The sequence below is a fragment of the Hibiscus syriacus genome, unplaced genomic scaffold, assembly GCF_006381635.1.
Source record: "Hibiscus syriacus cultivar Baekdansim isolate YM2019G1 unplaced genomic scaffold, ASM638163v2 tig00110570_pilon, whole genome shotgun sequence".
In the NCBI taxonomy this organism is placed as follows: domain Eukaryota; kingdom Viridiplantae; phylum Streptophyta; class Magnoliopsida; order Malvales; family Malvaceae; genus Hibiscus; species Hibiscus syriacus.
This window is the reverse complement of record NW_024062785.1, coordinates 1,080,727-1,093,142: the sequence shown is the minus strand read 5'-3', so window position 1 is coordinate 1,093,142 and position 12,416 is coordinate 1,080,727. Positions and strand designations below refer to the sequence as shown.

Sequence of the window (12,416 nt, the reverse complement as noted above, 5' to 3'; positions counted from 1 at the left end):
GAAGACTGCTTTGGAAGAAAAAGGTCTAAGGATCAATATGAAAAAGACATAGTATTTATGTTCAAACTTTGGTGGGAACCAAAACGAGGAAGATGTAGAAGTATGCATAGAAGGATACGTTCTCCCCTCAAAGGATTGTTTCAAGTACCTAGGGTCTACGATTCACAAAGATGGGCTATAGATGATGACGTTACACACCGTATTAAGGAGGGATGGCTAAAGTGGAGGGCTGCTACTGGAGTTTTGTGTGACAAGAAGATGCCTCTAAAACTTAAGGGAAAATTTTATAGAATGGCAATAAGACCAGCGATGTTGTACGGATCAGAATGTTGGGCAATCAAGAAGGATCACGTAAGGAGGATGGAGGCCACAGAAATGAGAATGCTGCGATGGGCATGTGGTCGGACTCTGTGGGACATGACACCAAACTCTACAATTAGGATGCCATTGGGGGTGGTGTCTGTATCCGAAAAATTGAGGGAGGGAAGACTATGGTGGTTTGAACATGTCCTTAGGCGACAACCGTCGGATGCGGTCAAGAGGGTAGAGTCGATTACAGCCGACGGTGTCATAAGGAGAGGTCGACCAAGGAGGAAGTGAGTAGACTGCTTGAGATCTGATTTGAAGGATTTAGCCCTTACCAAGGACATGACCTCTGATAGGAAATTATGGAGACTTAAGACCAGGATAACCTAGTAGTGTGGGTCATAGCCATAGGGTGTAGCATCTCTGTCTTCTTTTTAATGCCTTTGTAGTAATTTCCATGATTTCTATTTATACGTTTCTGTCATTGGAATCTATGAAGGCTTAGAACTAGGGTAGCGGATTAGTGTTGTCTTAGTTTAGGTTTTAAACCCATTTGATTTTTTCCCTTCTCGTAGGTTGCTATCGATGACTTCTGTGTATCATTCTCTTCATGTTTCCTCTTTTTAAATTTAGTCGGGTCTTAAGTTTTCTGCCTATATGCAGAGATTTTTTTTTACGCAGGGATTTATTTGCAGGGAATACTTCCCATTACAAACGCACATATGAAGACTGCAAAAGAAGACTGTTCAACTATGTATTTATTTATTTATACATGCATTGTATTTTATCTTTATTTTTAATTTTCTAATTGTCGGAGGTCTCCACGGAAGCTGCTCTTAACTTGGAGTTGGGGGCAGCCTATTACCCTACCTCCCCCTTACCCCATTACATATGGGAATAGGGTTTTGTTATTGTTGTTGTATGAGTTTAAACACGGTTTAATTATAAAATAAGTGTTCAAACTACATTGATTTTTCTAAATCGAAACCCAAATTTTTTTTGGAATCATTTATATGTCTAATGTTACATATGTTATCATTTTAGGTGCTCGAATCGTAATTGTCGTTAAAGGACACATGTCACATTCTAGTCATTTTAAAAATTTTATTTAAAATTCAAAAATTAAAATTATATTTTAAAAAACACAAATTTTTTTAAATACTTTAAAAGAAGTTTCAACTTTGAAAATCTTTCATTTCAACCCCTAAACCTATGTCGACCACCTCTCTTTAACGTCGACGAAGCTCCATCCTATCTCACCTCTACCCTACAATCGATAACCTTATGAAATCGCGATCAATCAACGTTTGTACCCGGCGAACCCTACGCAACAAATCGTGATCACACAAGATCCCGACGACCAAACGACGGCAAGTTTGACAACATATGACTAGGAATATGAAAAAGACTATGTTGGCGACTGTGGTCATGGGTGGTAAAGACGATGTTGGTAGACTAATATTACAAATTTAGGATTTTTAGGGATTTAGGTTTTTTATAATTTAAGAGATATTAAGATTTTCTATAAAAATAAATATTTTTTTTTAAAAATAATTTTTTAAAATTATCAGAACATGACACGTGTCACTTGATTGAGAAATTTAAAGGCAGTTACAGCCCAGACACCTAAAATGGTAAACGTTTAACACCTAGATTATTTTAAAAAAATTTGGACACCTATTTGAAAAGGCGGTATAATTTAAACACTTTTTTTATAATTAAGCCTTTAAATATTTAGTAATTAAAATTAATTTTAAATTCAGTTTTTGAATAATTCATTTATAAAAATATATAGAGTAAATTACACTCATGCCCACTTAACTTTAGAGAGATTTTAATTTGACCATCAATCTTTTAATTTTGTCAATTAAACTACTTAACTATTTAAAATAATGTTAATCAAGCCACATGTCGTTAAAGTTTAACGAAAGAGCTTATGTGGTAGTTAACAAGATTGATATATTTACACATTTGATTCTCAATACTTATATTAATTTGATCCTAATTTTGACTTGATTCAATAAATCTAATCTTAGTGACATGTGTCACCATCTGGATGGAGAAAAAATAAATTACAAAAAAGTGGGTTGTGGGGGAGGAAATATTCATGGGAAAGAATGAAAGGCTAAATCAAAAGTCGGGAGAAACGTAGAACAAAGAGGAAGATGATGAAAGAAGTATAGAATGCGGGCTTAGTAAATTAAACAAACACCTTATTTATAATATGCATGCATATCCTACATTGTTTACAAGCTTTGCATGCTAGATTTCGTTTTCACCATAATTTAATATTGTGGAGAAACAAGATGACAGCACAAGGAGATGGACCACTTGAAAAAGTTGTTCCATCTTTTATCTTAATCGAATGTGGTCCTGATTAAAGCTCACCCAGGCCAGTCTTACTTTATCATAATACAACACTCCACAATTAATGATAAAAAAAATCCCTCCTCGCCTTCACCAAAACAAGGAGATGCCATCATTCGTCTCATTTATATATAGTCACCCGATGACATAACATGAATCAATGAAAAATGGATGTCCCTTGTTCCCATATGTAATGGGGTAAGAGGGAGGTAAGATAATAGGCTGCCCCCAACACCAGGTTGAGAGCAGCTTCCGTAGAAGACCTCCGAATTATGAAATGCATGATTGTTATTCCTTGCAAGACCATCATCTGCAACCTGCGAAACAAAATACGAGTTCGTTGACTTTAGCTCGGTTAGACTTTGTGAATTTAATGGTGGGTCTTCAGAAAACAGTTTCGAATGCTCTACTTCAAATTTTCAAATATTTTGGATACCTAAATACTTTTTTTAGAAAATAGGAAGCTAAATTAACATTTTTATAAACTTTTAATGGCCTAAATAGTAAGTTAACAACTTTAAGATAGTCAGTGATTACGATTAAGTTAGTTTGGGCTTTTGAGGAACAAGTTGTCACATAAGTTGGTCCAATGTTCTCTCATTCCTTTCCATTTGGACCTGTAATTTTCCACATAAGTTGTATTACTGTAATACCTTAATCCCTTGTTCTAACATTGTTAGTTTTCAACTTAGAGGACCAATAAAAATGCCACGTTGAATATTTTTAATAAATTAAAATAACTCCTTTTTGTGTATTTTAAGGAAAGGGCAGAAGAACTTCCGCTTTGCAATAATCCACGACAGAATCAAGTGTAATGCAATGGCCATAGCCAGCTTCGTTTCTGCACAAATACACCGTTAACAGTTGATAGCAATCCACAGATATGCCGTTAGCTTTCATATTTGCTTAAACGAAGGTTCAATGTTCAAAATTAACGAAAAATGGGGATGAGAAAATATTCCGAAAATGGATAATCGAAGCATCAAACTTGTATTTATGTATGGAGTATCCATTTTCATAAATGAGCAGGCTTTACCTGCTTTACAAGCTGTGATCTTTTCTTCTTTTAGTTTTTTTTTGCTACTGCAGTGGTATCATAATTATTGAAAATGAAGGCCAAATGAGAAAAAAAAGGAAGGAATGGTGAGAATTTGGGACGAATTTGATCAATGAGCACCCCTGAAATCCAATCGTAAATAAATTAAGGAGCGAATTCAAGTCTCGGTTCGAAGCAAAAACCAGTGAAGAGCTGAAGGGGGAATTTCTTCGACACCGGACACTTTTGCGCCCATTTCCATAGTTTCAGGTTCATGTCGAAAACAAGAAGTGCCGGACCACCGTAGCTCTGGATATATATGAGATCGCCGGTACCACTACTAGCGAAAACATCATCCAACTCGCCGAATCCTTGAAAATACTTATGGGGCACGCGAGCAACCTCAACCCAATTCCTCCCTCCAAGAACCCAGATTCCGATCCCCCTGATTATACCAGGCCGATCTTGCTTCCCGATGCCTCCGACCATCACCAGCTTTTCCTTTAGGTTCATCAGACGACCACAAGTAAGAGGGGCAGGTACCGGAATAAAACTCCTAATCAATGGAGATGGTCGACTAGAGAGATTATATGCAACTAGGCCATGTCGATTCTCTCCTTCTCCAACTCCACTTGAGTAAACCAAAAAGTATAAAATCCCAGCACATATCACGCTTTCGTCTCCACCTCTCCATCCAGTCAATATCTCGGTCAAGGAGGTCGTCCACATCATTGTCTTCGAATCATAAATATGAATCGAAACGTCCCATTGGAAAAAATTAACAGGCACTTGTTTGGACTTCACAATGGATACAGTATAATGGTGTGATGTCCTATTTACTGAGATGGACATTGAACTATAATCGGGGAATTTCATACCAGGGGGATTCTCGAGCTTGTTGCAATGTTTGGTGATTGGATTGCAGACATGCATATCATTTCTACTGTCATTGTTCATAAAACAAACCAAGCCACATGATGAAGCAATGAACCAGTTAGGAGTTTGAATGCAAGGCAGTTCAATGCTGTACCACTTCCGAAGGATCGGATCATAGGTAAAACCAACCGGTTCATCACAACTAGTGAACATGAAATACCAAGGCTTTTGCAATAGGACATTGGGAACGTTCCATAGGAACCGTCTGGAACTGACGATCTCATGCCATCTTCTACACACAGAACCAGCTCGGAAAATGCTAGCAATGGGGAGATAAGCCAAGATTCGTTCCAACAACTCATCAGGTAGGATAGAGTCTATAGAAACTACAGTCGTTTCTTTGTTACCTTCATCGCTAAGTTCCAAGTACGTATCTCGGGCACCGATTCCTTTCGACATGTCATCAAAGCAATGACTGATCCATGAAGTCTCACCGTTCATGATGAACAGCAGCTAACGCAAACTCCTGAGAACTCGACAAAAAAAGATGGATTTTTTTCACAAAATCAAACCAAACAGAGAAAGATAAACTAAATGGGGATCTATCACCTCAGAACACAATCAATCATGAAGAAATATGAAAACACTTGAGGCTTCTCCAAATACAAGTCAAACAACCTGAACACATTACAGATTTCTATTACAAAGGCATGGTAAATCAAAAAATTGAAGGCATGTAATCATCAATATGAAAGCTATACAAAAGAATTAAGGAAACAAATCAGCCAACATGTTAAATCAATGTTACCCCAAAAGGAGGACAATGCCGGAATTCTGATCTCTAAGAGGGAGAAAACATCAAAGACTGGAAATTTAATCAAACCCCCGTTTATAAATTTGAAAAGATCTTATCATTGTATATATCCAGAAGCGAAATCATTGATTAAAGGAGAAAAGCATTTAGAGAGAGTAGCCAGATTTCTTTCCAGAGCAAGAGTGTTTTAATCCAAAACAAGCTGTCTTCTTTTTCAGCTAAATAAACAACCTTTCATGGATTTAGCAACCCCCAAAAAATATAAGAATCAAACACGTTTTGAGAATAAATAAAATAATGTTAGGTGGAAAAGGAGAATGATTAGGCCATCCTTACCTATCAATCAAACATCGGATGAGAAAACCCCACAAAACTAAAGAAGGAAAAAAATCAATAAGCACCACCAACTAAAACGAAACATCGTTAGATTAAAGGCAGACAAACGGATCAAATAAAATAAATGATAACTTTCCAGGAAAATAAACATATCCACGAACCTGTAATGATGTTGATTCTGAGATAGCTGAAGAAATGGGTGTTGGCAGATCCAGACGAAGTTTCAATCGTTACCAGGAAACTCAAAAAAATAAAAAAGTTTTTTTTTTGTATAAAAAACAGATTATTGAAAGAGAACAAGAAAGGGTCACTGTTAATTTGGATGACAATCAAATTCCCAAGAAAAATCCATAGTAGAAAAATGGGTGTTTCACCGTTTGCAGCAAAACAAGACGGAAAAAACGATAGACAAAATGAAGAGAGAAGGCGGTTTTTGTAAAGCGTGGTTGTGTTCATGAATAACAGAGCAGCGACAGAGAAAGTAAACAAAATAAACGAAAGGAGAGAGAAAGAGCGCGTGGAATCGTGGCGCGTGCTCTACTTTTTTATTTGCTTTGGGATATTTTTATTAATATTTATGATTATAAATAGTATCAAAGAAAAAAATATTAATACGTTGAATACGTAATTTGATAAGGATAACTGAATCATTTATTTTAGGAAATAAAATAAAATTTTGTAACAGTAATTTTTTAACGATCACTGATTTTTTATATTAATTTTTAAAAAAAATCTAAACTGAATTAATTTTTTAATACTAATTAATTTATAATACACCCCTTAATGAAATAGACAAAGAAAATGAGATGAAAAAATATATTTAATAATGGAATCAAATCAAACATTAAAAAGAAATAAATTATTTAATTATAAAAGTTCAATGAATATTAAATATTTAATTTTGTTTCTGTTGTGGAAACTGAAAAAAAAAGGGTTGGGAGTAGGGATAGCAACTCAACCCGAATCCGACGGGTTCCGACCCGACCCGACCCGATCGGGTCGGATTTTTTTAAAACAAATTCGGATTCGGGTCGGGTCGGATTTTTTTTTAAATGCATTGTTCGGGTCGGGTCGGGTCGGGTTTATGGTAAAAAAATCCGACCCGACCCGACCCGAAAAATATATAATTTTATCTTATATATTTAGGGATAATTACAATAATATCCCTCCATATATAATTTTTTTCAATTAAGTCACTGTTTTCATTAAATTAATTTTTTTATTATTATTTCAGGTCGGGTCGGGTCGGGTTTCTAAGTCATATATTCGGGTCGGTGAAACATTAATTTTGTCGGGTCGAGTCGGGTCACGGGTGGAGAACCCTTTCTTCTCGGATCAGGTCGGATGATCTAAAAACCCGACCCATTGCCATCCCTAGTTGGGAGTGGCATCACCACTTTCCAGCCAAGCATTTTTGTGCACATCAACTCATTTCTCACTTACAGTATTGACATAACATTATTTTAATGAACGGTCTCCCTTTTTAATTCAAACAGAGATATTAATTTATATACCAAATAATATACTAATGGAACACCAAAGTCAAAGACAGGGAGTGGGAAAAGATCGTAACCGAACATTGAAAACAATGTCGGCCAGTCGGTCTAATTATTAATGATGATTATAATCCGTGGGATATTATTTGATGTTGTTAAGAAACCAAACTATGCTCATTAAAAGATCATTTTCACTTCAAATGTATGTTGTGTAAGCTAATACGGGGTTGTTGATTTTCTTACGTTTCGGTCGATGAATTCGGGGTGAGAATTAAAAAACAAAAGTGCAAGTCAAATTAGGGTTGCCATAATATTATTTTATGTGATAATTTTTTTGAATTAATCATTAATATCCGATTTATTGATTGACTAATCCAGTTCGAATACTACATAGATAAAAACGATTTTTCTAATTTAATTTGTTCCATTCGTAAACATCATGATTCAAACTCTCGACATTAATCGTATTTGTAGATAAAAATAACAAACAAGAAATATTTAATAAATTTATTTATTTTTTAAATATTTTGAATCACGTTAAATATTTGTTTTAATAAAGTTTTTCTTATTAAAACAATGAGGGGCAACAGCCATTAGCCAACAGTATACGACAAAGGTCTGAAATGTGGAAGATGCGTGGTAGTGTTTTAACAGGCTTTTTCATCGGGGGCGTGCCGCGTGCGGGCAGCCCCCAAGCTCACCGCCCATTGGTTGGTTCAATTTGCGGAAATCACACATATATCGTAGAGATGTAACCATATACATATGTTCACATGATGACATTAATTAGACGTTTATACGAAATATTAGTTTCTTGTGAGGTGTAAATTAATCGAGTTGTTTATTTATTTTTAATTTGATGTTCAATTTGTATAATTTATTAATATCGTGTTTGTTTAATTATTTTGAAAGTATCCGTATTCGTTTATTTATTATTAACAAACGTATTTGTTTATATGTTTAATAATATGTTAGTTCAACGTTCGTTTAATGTTCATTTATATGTTCACAAACATGTTAATGAACATATTCGTTTAATGTTTATATATTTAATTTTTTATTTTCATTTACAATCTAAAGAAAAATGATAAAATTATGCCATTGTGTGCTTAAACTCTATAGTTTAAAATTCAACTTTTATCATATGTTCAATTTAATTAATATTTTCATCAATATTTAAAGTGTAAAAAGGTAAAAATAAAAGGATAATTAAGTAAACGAACTTGTTCATTAATAAAAATGAACGACTCGATAAATGAGTTTATAAATGAGTTCATAAAAAGCTTGTTCGCGAACATAAATGAATAAAATACACATCTTGTCATGTTTGTCCATTTATTAAATGAAAATATTTTTCATATTCGTTTATTTAACTTAAAAACGAACATAAACGAACATTATACGAACAATTCATAAATAATTCACCAAAATCTACAAGCCTAGTCTTTCTTTATTTTTGCTTTCCTTTTACCTGACTGCTTTAAATGCTTTTATGTTGGATCACAATTGAGGACAGTTACTTGAACAAGTGAGTACTGATTTTCCTTCGGTTCCAAGCATAAATGTTCGTAATTTAATTCCAACGTGTGGTGGGGCAAACCAGATTTTTCATAAACGAGGTTCGGTGGAAATAAAATTATTTTATTTTGGATTTAAAATAAAATAAAATATTAAATCTAAATACAATAGTGCTCGATAATTTGTGGACCAAATTTAACAAACATTTAATTGATGGGGAAGATATGCACTACTGTACTTCTCGAATTCGATGACATAAATTCCACTGTTACCCGAGACCTTCTCCTTACCGACAATGATATTGACTCAGTCTAAGAAATATATAATTAAGTACATATTAATGATATTCAGTTGTCCCACTTTCTTTAATATATATAAACTGTTTACATTTCAACCTATCATCTACTTTGAAAATTATAGGGGAGGAATAGTATGGTTTTAAATAATACCTTAGAAATAGTATGGGTTTTATTACTATGAAATAATAATAATTGAAGTTGTAGTTTTCAATGTTGGAAAAATAAGAGATTTTATTGATGATATATGATTTTTTTATTTTTATTTTAGATGAAGAGTCATTAGCTCAAATATATAAATTTAAATAGAGAGAAGAAATGATTTAAGATCATCAAATGATGTTAACGAGTGTTGATGCAAGTAGTTGGAGTTTAAAAATTTGAACTTATAAGGTTAAGTTCGAAATCTATCAATGTTATTCTTGGTGGGCAATATGTAAATTCCAATTATATTTTAGGTATGTTCTTACCATGAAATGGGAGAGTCACCCATAACTTAAACTTTCTTGTAAAAAAATCATCAAAATGATTTAAATAATTTCTATCCTATAGAAGTTATATTATATTCGATATTTAATTTGTAGGGTGAGATAGAATTTTTAAAAAATAATTAGACTTAATATGTGAATTCATCAAATACTATAAATAATTAGTCATGTAATATATTATAAATTATATTACAATTAAATCTCTTTAAAATAACCTAGAATATAACATTTTTTCCTTTTTCTTATAAAAAAATATCTTAAATTATTAAAATTTAATAATTACATTTTTCTAAAAAAATCCAACACTAACTCATGTGGATATATATATTTTTTTGTAAGTGGAATGTTGGTTTGTCATGGAGCAACATCATAACGTTTCATGGGATTACCAGTACCTTCCAAAAAAACAAGTCATTCTAGAGAACATTCATTCGCGTAATACTTTATCCGTAAAGCAACGGAGTTTAATTCAGAAGGGAGTGATGAACAGTAAGCAGCATCAAGAAAGATACGAACACAGATGGATTGACGCAAGATCCGGAGGCAGCGCCGTAGCCACAGTTCCCATAGATCAACAAAAGAAAATAAATTTTGCAATTTCCCCATATCGGATTGGTTGCTCGGACCCTTCATCAGTCGGTTCTGCCTAAATAATTCTGCTGTTGTTTCGCATCTGTTTAGAAGACTCGAATCAATCAGAACCCCACCCACATCGTAGTACGTGCTGTACAAATGGTTTAGGCCGCCCTTTTGCGACCTTGATACTTCCATTCCCAGTTATAATAAAATTTTGCATCTGTCACTAGTTTTATCCGAGTTGATAAAATGTTTGTTGTTCATTTACTGCCTGCCTACACGTCGACACCTGCCTTTTCTTGTTATTGGTGCAAACTGAGATCTACTGCGGCTGCACCAACGCCGAGAGAGAAAGGAACAAGCTGTGGGCCATTACTTTAAGGCTATCACCGTAAACCCAAAACCCGACAGGCAACAACTACGCTCGCCCAATTCGTGAGCTGCTCTATAACCGTCTCTTCGGATTAGAAAAGGGAAAATTAGAAAGGGTTTAATTGTGCTCAAGTCATTGTACTCTCTGGACTTTTGAAATTTAATCATCCTGCCTATTTTAGTTCCATTCTATGACATATTCAAATTCAACAAAACTCGAGTGATATTGTTAACGATTGAAATCCAATTTTAAATCAAATACATTAAAAAGAATCATTTATTGGAATTGGGAGTAGAGGGGTTTTATTTCAAATGTCCAAAAAAGTATAGGAATGGATCACGATTAGACCTTTACATACAATGTTTAATATAAATATTGGGAGACTGGTACCTTGATCACTGCTATAGATAATGTGATTTGGAGTCGATACAAAATAATTAAATTCACTTAAAACAAGGGGTTAATATGCTAAATTAGTTTAGAAAACATATTTTAAATGAACGTGGGAGTTCAAAAGAAAATAATAAGGTTTAAAGTAATTATTTTTTTAAATGTTTAAGATATTTTTGGCCTCAAATCAAATATTGGCATCAAAATGTTAAAAAGAACATTAAACTGATTATTTAGTCAAACGTTAAACTATTTACGTGTTTTTATTATATTGCTTTACGTGTTGTGAGAAAATGGTATATTGCTTGCGGCAAATAGTAAACCACATCTTAATACCTTTTGTGATTCCGATTGAACTTCTTGTCCAATGACTAGGAGGTCTGCAATTGGGTATTGCGTTAAGAGTTAGAGATGTATATCACCCTCCAACTTGAAGGGGAGTGTAGATAGTTTGAGATAGTTAGTAGGTTACGTACTATACTTGTATAAAGGCATTAATAAGCATTGTAAATAATACAGAAAATATACACATCTTTGATGATGAGGCATTATGGTTTGCCAATAACATCCTGGGATCTCTGTTGTCTTTTTCTTTAGATTAAAAAGAGAGATATTACATTTTTAAGATAAATCCCGAGATTTGAACTCACATAAAAATAGAACGACATGAGTATTCTTGATCTATTAATAAATCTCATAAATATGCATTTGTGTATTTACGGGGAATCGAACCTGTGTCTATTACTTAATAAATAATTATCCTAGCTGTTGGACTACAAATATCCTCAGTTGGTAACAAAGTGAGTTAACTGAAAATAACAAATAAATATTATTTGGATGAACATTGTACCAAAATATCGGTCAGTAGTGAGTGATTAGGGATGGTAAACGGGTACAGTTTTGTAGATTCCGCACCGCACCAGCTCTAATTGGGGCGGGGATGGGTATAATTTTAGCGGGTAGTGGGCGGGTGTGAATTTTAGAAAGTGATACCCGTCACGGGTAGTGGGCGGGTAATGGGTTTGAGACATTACCCACCCCGCATCCGCCCGCCCACTTTCTATTATATATGTAGGTAGTAGTGAATTTAAATTAGAGCGCTCTCAATTGTAGGAAATAGAGAATGATGATTGTAATACTGGAGTATCAGATGTCACAAGTATTGCCTGAAATTTTAGAATGTTGTGCCAAAGAACAAAAATATTATGTTTTTGTCATTTATGTTTATAAACTTTAATTATGTCTTTTATTATGGTGTTTTATGTACTTTAAGATCTATATTAAAATTTAACTCAGATAATCCTTGTATTATTTTATTATGTTTCTTAATGGAAATGTTTTTTTTTATGTTTGTTGCTTATATATAACTTAAGTTTGCTTTCATGCGGGTCTAGACGGGTACGTCGCTAGTGGGTGTGGGGATGTATTTAAGAATGTACCAGCGTGGGCGGGTGTGGATTTGAAAATTTGTACCCATCATGGGTGGTGGGCGGGTGGTAGATTGAAAAATATTAGGTGGGTATGGGGATGGGGGAGGGGGTATC

At 34.0% G+C, this 12,416-nt stretch overlaps 1 protein-coding gene across 5 annotated transcripts; it reads right to left on the bottom strand.

The window, feature by feature from the left end:
• Positions 1-3,640: 3,640 nt before the first annotated feature.
• Positions 3,641-6,227, bottom strand: LOC120132880 (F-box/kelch-repeat protein At3g61590-like). Of its 5 annotated transcripts, none has more exons than XM_039149573.1 (3): positions 5,897-6,227; positions 5,195-5,263; positions 3,641-5,111 (listed from the first exon to the last, which is right to left on the bottom strand). In XM_039149573.1, the coding sequence occupies exon 3, from the start codon at positions 5,084-5,086 to the stop codon at positions 3,875-3,877; it is 1,212 nt and encodes a 403-aa protein (XP_039005504.1). In that variant the 5' UTR covers positions 5,087-5,111; positions 5,195-5,263; positions 5,897-6,227; the 3' UTR covers positions 3,641-3,874. The 5 variants fall into 5 exon arrangements, with proteins under 5 accessions (XP_039005504.1, XP_039005503.1, XP_039005499.1 ...); XM_039149572.1 differs by lacking the exon at positions 5,897-6,227 and adding an exon at positions 5,394-5,842; XM_039149568.1 differs by having other exon boundaries at positions 3,641-5,263.
• Positions 6,228-12,416: the final 6,189 nt, after the last annotated feature.

What these genes read in the sequence shown, in the direction of transcription:
- LOC120132880 (XM_039149568.1), bottom strand. Translation starts at nt 5,086, where the DNA reads ATGAACGGTGAGACTTCATGGATCAGTCATTGCTTTGATGACATGTCG.